The 7,298-nt window shown below is 40.2% G+C and overlaps 1 protein-coding gene across 1 annotated transcript; it reads right to left on the bottom strand.

The window, feature by feature from the left end:
- Positions 1 to 980: 980 nt before the first annotated feature.
- On the bottom strand, positions 981 to 1,627 carry LOC108054211 (uncharacterized). Its single transcript, XM_044396046.1, has 2 exons — positions 1,394 to 1,627; positions 981 to 1,334 (listed from the first exon to the last, which is right to left on the bottom strand). Exons 1-2 carry the CDS (start codon positions 1,625 to 1,627, stop codon positions 981 to 983), a joined length of 588 nt encoding a protein of 195 aa, XP_044251981.1.
- Between the last annotated feature and the right edge of the window lie 5,671 nt (positions 1,628 to 7,298).

Below are 7,298 nucleotides of genomic sequence, written 5' to 3'. Positions count from 1 at the left end.
GTATGTGGATTTCTAGTGTTTTCTGTGCACATAAAAATAAAAGGTATTAATTAACAATAAAAATAACTTGACTGGAGGCACGCTTTGGCGTTATTTCATCGACTCGGGGGCACAAATGAGTAACAAATGGGAGACAAAGCTGGCAAAAAAACACAAAACCTCAAGAAAGCAACCGTCCAATGGCAACAACAATGCCATCGATCTTCAGACCGAAACTCTTTTGTTATTTGTGATATTTTTGGCACTGTTTATTTATTTATAAAGCAGTCACAGTCGCAGTCACATTTGTTTTTCTTATGGCCACAATCAATCTATGGCGCGAAAGCCAAAAATAAATCGATCGCTAAGGCTTAACCGCAAACTTAGCGCCTTGGGCTCAGCCGGAGATATCGTGGCCCGACCTTATGACGCAAGTCTCACGTCTGGATGTCTAATATTCAGTAGCCAGTAGCCAGTTGGGGTTAATCCGACCGATCCGTTCGATCCGATTCGTCGCTAAAAAGTCGTGAGAAGGGCCACCACTGTTGACAATTCACACCCTGGACCGTCTAGAGCGGAAGATTTTTTGTTGGCTTCCAGCGCCATGGAAAACTACAGAGAGTTTCTTGGACCCAGACCCCAATTTGCTATCATTAGATAGACTCACTCCGGCGTATTTACAAGCTTTACGACTTTTAACACCTGATAACATTTGATTTAGATGTCCACAATTAGCGGATGACAAAAATTTCCATATCAGTGTGAATCTCTCTGTCTGGGGTGTCAGGAGGTATTTTTGAAGTTCGTTCCGCTCAGTCTCGGAGATTGGCCTATTTTTAGATGGGCCACGTGCAGGTTGCTATCTCATAATGACATTCTAATCATTTTGAATAAGAGGCTTGGAATTAAGACGACTTTCAAGCAAAGTTTAGATAGAAGGATGAAGAGTAAATACATATTATTTCTTAATTATACAGCTGATGATTCTTTCTTCTCCTTCTTTACGTAAATAGTTGCGATATCGCCATTGTGAAAATCGCCACCAAAATTGATCCAAATGCTCCGTAGTAAATGCAACAGCGCTGCGAGGCTGCAGTTAGCGCTAAGCTGTGAGGAACCTCGTTGGCATTCCGCTTGGATCTTCGGAGGTCCAGCCGATTAGGCGATATGGTCTTCGACGGCGGCATACTCAGAACGATCTGCTGCTTGAAAATCTTAACCACTTCCAAAGAAGTCACCTTACACTGCAAATTCACACTGGTATTTTTTGCACGGAAAAACTTGAGCAGGCTGCTCTGCGGGTAGATCTCCAGAGAGGATTTCATGATAGAACCCTTATCCGCTGCTCGGGAGTCCTGTCGATCTTGGGGAGAAATAAATACAAGTCAGCAAGTTAAGAGTTAATAACACTTACCTGTTGTCCGTTTATGCTCCATGTAATATTGGCCGGCACATCAGATGGCCACAGACTCGCCCTGCACACAGCCCTTAAGGTATCGTTGACACCAATCACCGTCTTGTCCACCTTCAACATCGGAGGGTATTTGCGGATGGAATCCATCTTCACAATCTCCAGGAAGTGGGCACCGAGTAGTAACTCTGAGAATATAATCCAGCTCAACGCCAGCATATTAAAGACGATGCTCATCCTTCTTCTCCTTCTGGGAGATCTGACGCTCCGAGGATATATGATGCACTACCTCCTGGACTGAAGTCTTTCACGAATGTGAGAGCCTGCTCTTCGTCGTCGCTCTTTTATGCACACTGCCTATTAATCTGCGCAATTGCCTTAAATTGCACTTGCACAATCCATAAATTGAATTTGTGAAATGCCCCTCCAAATTGTAGGATTTATTTTATTTGCATATAATGATCCAAGTTAAGACATAAAAGAGCTTAAAATAGTCATAGTTGCTCCGAGTGTAACTTAAAATACTCGACTTACATTTTCCTTAAAGCCCTGAAATATAGGTGCTTTACTTTGATACCAAAAAGTCATTTCCTGAGATTATTATTATTACTTTAGCAATTAGTCAGTAAACCATCATTTACAAATGCTCCGTATGAAGTCCCGTAACGTTGATAAGCCTATTAAATAGTTCCGCAAAACACGAATCGCACCTTATAAGGTCACACGAATGCGCATTATCGATTGTTAGTAATTGATAGGGTAGTACCGTAGTAATATTTTAATTTTAGCAATCACATTCAGCACCCTTGGTTTGGGAATGTGGCCAGTATCACCATCCGAAAATGAGTCGAGCCCCGAAAAAAAGTAAATTTTATATGGTGTCACGCGATTAGATCCGTAATTCGAACGGATATTTGGTGGGTGGGTGTACGATTCGATTTGCCAGACGAAATCATGCTGATTGCATGCATCGTACGATCTGTAGGCTGATTCCACCTCGAGTTCCGGCACCCGGCTGCTGACGTCAAAGTCTTTAATCGAAAGTCGAGGCGGTGTGACCCACATACAAGCATTGAAAGCACAAGTGTTGGCCTAGCCCTTAGTTGCTGACTAAAGTCGGCCCGGGTAGTCAGATAAGGAACCAAGAGACCGCGGATCCCATGCACCGCACCACGTACTCCTTGACGGGGTGTACAAGTACACAGTGAATAAAAAATTAAACTATTGTACCGGTTATATTTTATATTAAAATTTTTATTGATGGTTAAACAGTTTTGAGGAGCTTAATTGTCATTATACCCTTGCAGAGGGTATTATGATTTCAGTCAGAAGTTTGCAACGCAGTGAAGGAGACGTTTCCGACCCCATAAAGTATATATATTCTTGATCAGCATCACTAGACGAGTCGATCTAGCCATGTCCGTCTGTCCGTCTGTCCGTCTGACCGTCTGTCCGTCTGTCCGTCTGTCTGTTTCTACGCAAACTAGTCTCTCAGTTTTTGAGCTATCGGGATGAAACTTTCCCAAAAGTCTTCTTTCTATTGCAGGTAGTATATATGTCGGAGCCGACCGGATCGGACAACTATATCTTATAGCTCCCATAGGAACAATCGGAAAAAAAAACTTTAAAAAATTCTAACTTCGGTGTTTTTTGAAATATTACCTTCTACTTTTGGGGATGTTATTTTTTTAATATTTCTGAATTTCGAATTAATTATTTAAAAAATCGGACTACTATATCATATAGCTGCCATAGGAACGATCGGAAAATTAATGGAAAAGTAATAGGAAATAAATTCTAGCTTCTTTGGTTTTTGTTGTATTATCTTCTACTCTAGAATATGACTCTTTTTAAATATTTTCGAATTTCAATTTTAATTTTATCGAAATCGGACGACTATATCATATAGCTGCCATAGGAACGATCGGAAAATTAATGGAAAAGTAATAGGAAATAAATTCTTGCTTCTTTGGTTTTTATTGTATTATCTTCTACTCTAGGATATGACTCTTTTTAAATAATTCCGAATTTCAATTTTAATTTGATCAAAATCGGACGACTATATCATATAGCTGTCATAGGAACCATCGGAAAATTAATGATAAATATTAGAAAATTGAACATTTTTGCGATTTGTTAATTAATAGGAATGATCTGCAAGGGTATATAAGCTTCGGCTGGCCGAAGCTAGCTTCCTTTCTTGTTTTTAATTTTTTTTATAAATGTTGTTGCTGAGGTCTTTTGTAATTTCATTCACTCTTTACAAAAATATACCATTTAATTTTAGTTTCAAAAGTTATATTTATAAAATGTAACATTCTGAAATATTAATACAAATATCGAATTTTAATCTCAAGCATATATAACATTTTTAATTAAATGGTATTGCTTATTTTTTCCAGTGCTCTAGCCGAAGACGTCTACGTGCGCTGCAGTGCGGAGCACGAGTCGTTAATTTCACCATTCGCCTGCTCGCACAGTGAGCACTCCGATAAGCCGCCCGCATGCTATAGCACATGTACATCTGTATATATATATAGTAATATATGACTGATTGTCTGCCGAGGCCCAAGACGTCGGTCGTCGTAAACAGCTTATCAGGCAGCCCGACGATGTGGTTACCCGTCGAAACCGCTGGAACGGCAACCAGATCGAGAACCTGTCACAGACAGAGGCCGAGACACCGGCGGCAACATGCAATCACCCGGCGGAGCAAAGTACACCGACCGACGTCATCGTGGAACGCTGACGCAACGACCTTGTCGAACGGCACCCACCTCCCGGCGCTCCCACGACCCACCCACCTTAATGACGACGGCCCAATGTCCAACTGGCCGGCGGTGAATCACCACTGGGTAGTGACTCCCATTAGACTTAATTCCATGACTGGCATTCTTGCGGATCAGCGATTGCAGGATGTTGGGCGGCTTAGCTCTTCTCGGAATCTCGGAATATCACTGAGCAATGCAGTGATTTTTTATTGGGACTGCAATGCGGAACTGAATGGGATTACGATTGGATTTTAGTACGGAACTAGGGTGGATTTACGATGCTATTTTCCCACTTCCTATTGCCTAGATTATTTACAATTTTATTTAAATTAGAGTATTCACTGATTAAACATATAAAATATTACTTTCGTACTACAATCCTTTAATATTATTTTTATTTTCCTCGACTCCTAACTAATTTTAAATTATGGAACCAAGTTGACAAACAACTTTATGGAGCCACTATACCATGAACCTTCCTAACCGACTTTAAGTGATTTGTTTTTGATGGATTTGAAAGATACAAAATGAAAACATCGCTAAGCTTTTAATACCGCGCGGCAGACAAACTGAGAATCAACTTATCGATCATTAGTTCTCTTTTATTTTTAGAAAAACCCTTCTTTTTATAACATGATCATCCGATCCGTTGCCTCTTTCAACAGATTTTGGCCAGACATCGCCTGGAGCCTCAAATCTACGTCCGAAACACAGACACACCACACACTGAAAGCCAAGATTTTTTAGATGATGCTTTTTAAAGTCTGTTTTTTCGTATTTCATTGTGGCTTTGTCTTTGGCGCCGTCTAGCTCAAAAATGTCTAAAACTGTCATTAATTAGAATTTGCAGCGTGTCGAGTCTGTGCCATCCGTCGTCGATTGTCTGGCTGTTTGGCATTAAAATGTTATATCCACCAAAGGCCAAAAGGGGGGACCAGACCAGGCAACGAAATGTTTCTGGAATTCCCCCGCCGCAAAAAAGAAAGCAAGCCCGAGAGTCCGCCACAAGAAAAATTAGCCAACGAGCGCGTGTTTGCCAAAGCAAAAAGAGTTAAAAATAATCATAAATAAAGGTAGGAAAATAAAGCAAACAGCGTTGAGACAAAACCAGTCGGAGATGCCGTTGGAGACCCCGGTGGTGTGGTGGTGGTGGTGCCTCGGACGGGCCCCACTCTAAGCCGCTGAGCCGGCGAACCGCCGAGCCACTCGGAACCACACGCGCCGCGCTTTTGTCATAGCCCGTCATAGTCCACGCGACTGCAGCTGAATTCACACGCTTCATTGTGGCTTATTATTTTTTTTCCACCTTTTTTATTCCATTTGATTGTATTCCGCTTCGTGGAATTCGCGGCGACATTCCCAGCACACTCCGTATATGGTATACGGGCATGTGGATAGATGGATAATGGCCCACAGTCTGGCTTGTCTATTGAGAACGCGAATCGGGTCTAGTTTCCTAGGCCAGATTTGCATCTCAAATTAACCAATTCGAGCAGCTTTTGGCAATCCAGATTGTGATCAGATCCAATTTCGTATTTCTATTGTGAACTCACAGATTTTGGGTTATTTCAGTGGAATTTTTCGCAGAAAGTCCATTAGATAATGAATACGTTTATAGGAAACTATATTTCTATTCTCATATATATTTTCGGAATTTCAATATATTGATTTTCAAAAAATATAATAGAACAATTATTACAAATTAAAATACATTTTTGTATTTAATTTTATTTAATGGATCATCAGGGATTGCCAGTTTATACAAGTAAAAGTATAAATCTAAAGCGTACTGTAATAGTATGAAATATGAAGTTAAACAATCTATACCTTTATAATGTAGGTAATCCCAATCTACTGTTATTTTATTCAGGTGAATATCTACTGTAGGTAATTGCTATTTTCCGACATTTAATTTGCAGCCGACGTTCTGTCAATTAGCTCAATGGAATGGGCCAGTGGCCGTGTGGGCGTTTGATTGATGTTAGAAACGCCGCCACCGGGCGATACTCAAATATGATAATGCAGCCGACCCGCCAACTGACAAACAGGTGTCACTGGCAGGGGATTGGGACTGCGATTGGAATGGGATCGGGAGTGGATGTGAATTGGGGAGGGGGCAGCCAACCCCTTTGGAAGTCGAGTCGTGCTGGTTTTCCCCCAACAGAATTGCATGCAAAAGCAGATAAAGTGCCTCATAAATCAAGAGTATGTAAATAGTTTAACGCGTGTGTGTTCCACTTTATTTGTTCATTGAAGCTTATGAGCTTTGCTTTTGTTGCACACAAAAAAATGTATACTCGAACTATGCAAAATTAATTTTTAATTGCTAAAAGTTCGATTCGATACAAAATAATAAAATAAATATATATAAATAGTTTGGGTAAATGAATTTCATTTCTTATAAATAGATATCTTTTCCTTCGCACATTTTCTGTTTTTTTTTTCCATTATTGCCCATTATTTCAGATCTATTTTTCTGCGTACTTATAGCGTGAGTGATTGGGCCAACTAAACTTCGATTAGTAGTTAACGAAACGCGCTTGGGTTCTAAACTATTGAATTCTCGGAGGAGATCCGTCGAAGCTGCGAATCGTGGCACGTTTTGGTAATTATGGCTCAGTGCAAACTGACTGCCAAAAGTCCACAACTTCGAGCGTCTTTATTTACTCTGTTTCAGGGTTTCGCAAACGCGTGCTATGTATGATCTGCGTGTCTCTACAAATCTTAAATATCAACACTTTTTTTGTGGACTTTTTGCGAGCCAAGTTGACAATTGGTCAGTGCAGAAGCTTGCGTAAGAAGCTCCTCAGTTTTTTGTCCGTAGAACTGCCTTCATTTTCCCTGTATTTTTTTCGGCTTAAATACGCGCGTGTAGCGTCACGCTTCTGTATTTTTTCCTTTGCCATTGCTTTACGTAAAAGTATTATTGAACCCAAAACGTTTAAGAACTCGTGAAATCCGAGGAAGCATTTTCAGTTGGGGATAACCGCATTATGACGAATTTTCAAGCACTTACCTGTGAATTTCTTTTAGAGCACTTTTTAAAGTAACGGAAATAGCAAACTAATTTTCTAAGAGCTATCTGTTTTAATTACTTTATAATCTATCATTGTATTACCTATTATATTATTACGAAG

Source organism: Drosophila takahashii, chromosome 3L (genome assembly GCF_030179915.1).
Source record: "Drosophila takahashii strain IR98-3 E-12201 chromosome 3L, DtakHiC1v2, whole genome shotgun sequence".
In the NCBI taxonomy this organism is placed as follows: domain Eukaryota; kingdom Metazoa; phylum Arthropoda; class Insecta; order Diptera; family Drosophilidae; genus Drosophila; species Drosophila takahashii.
The sequence above is the reverse complement of the archived record's forward strand: the minus strand, read 5'-3'. Positions and strand labels throughout refer to the sequence as shown.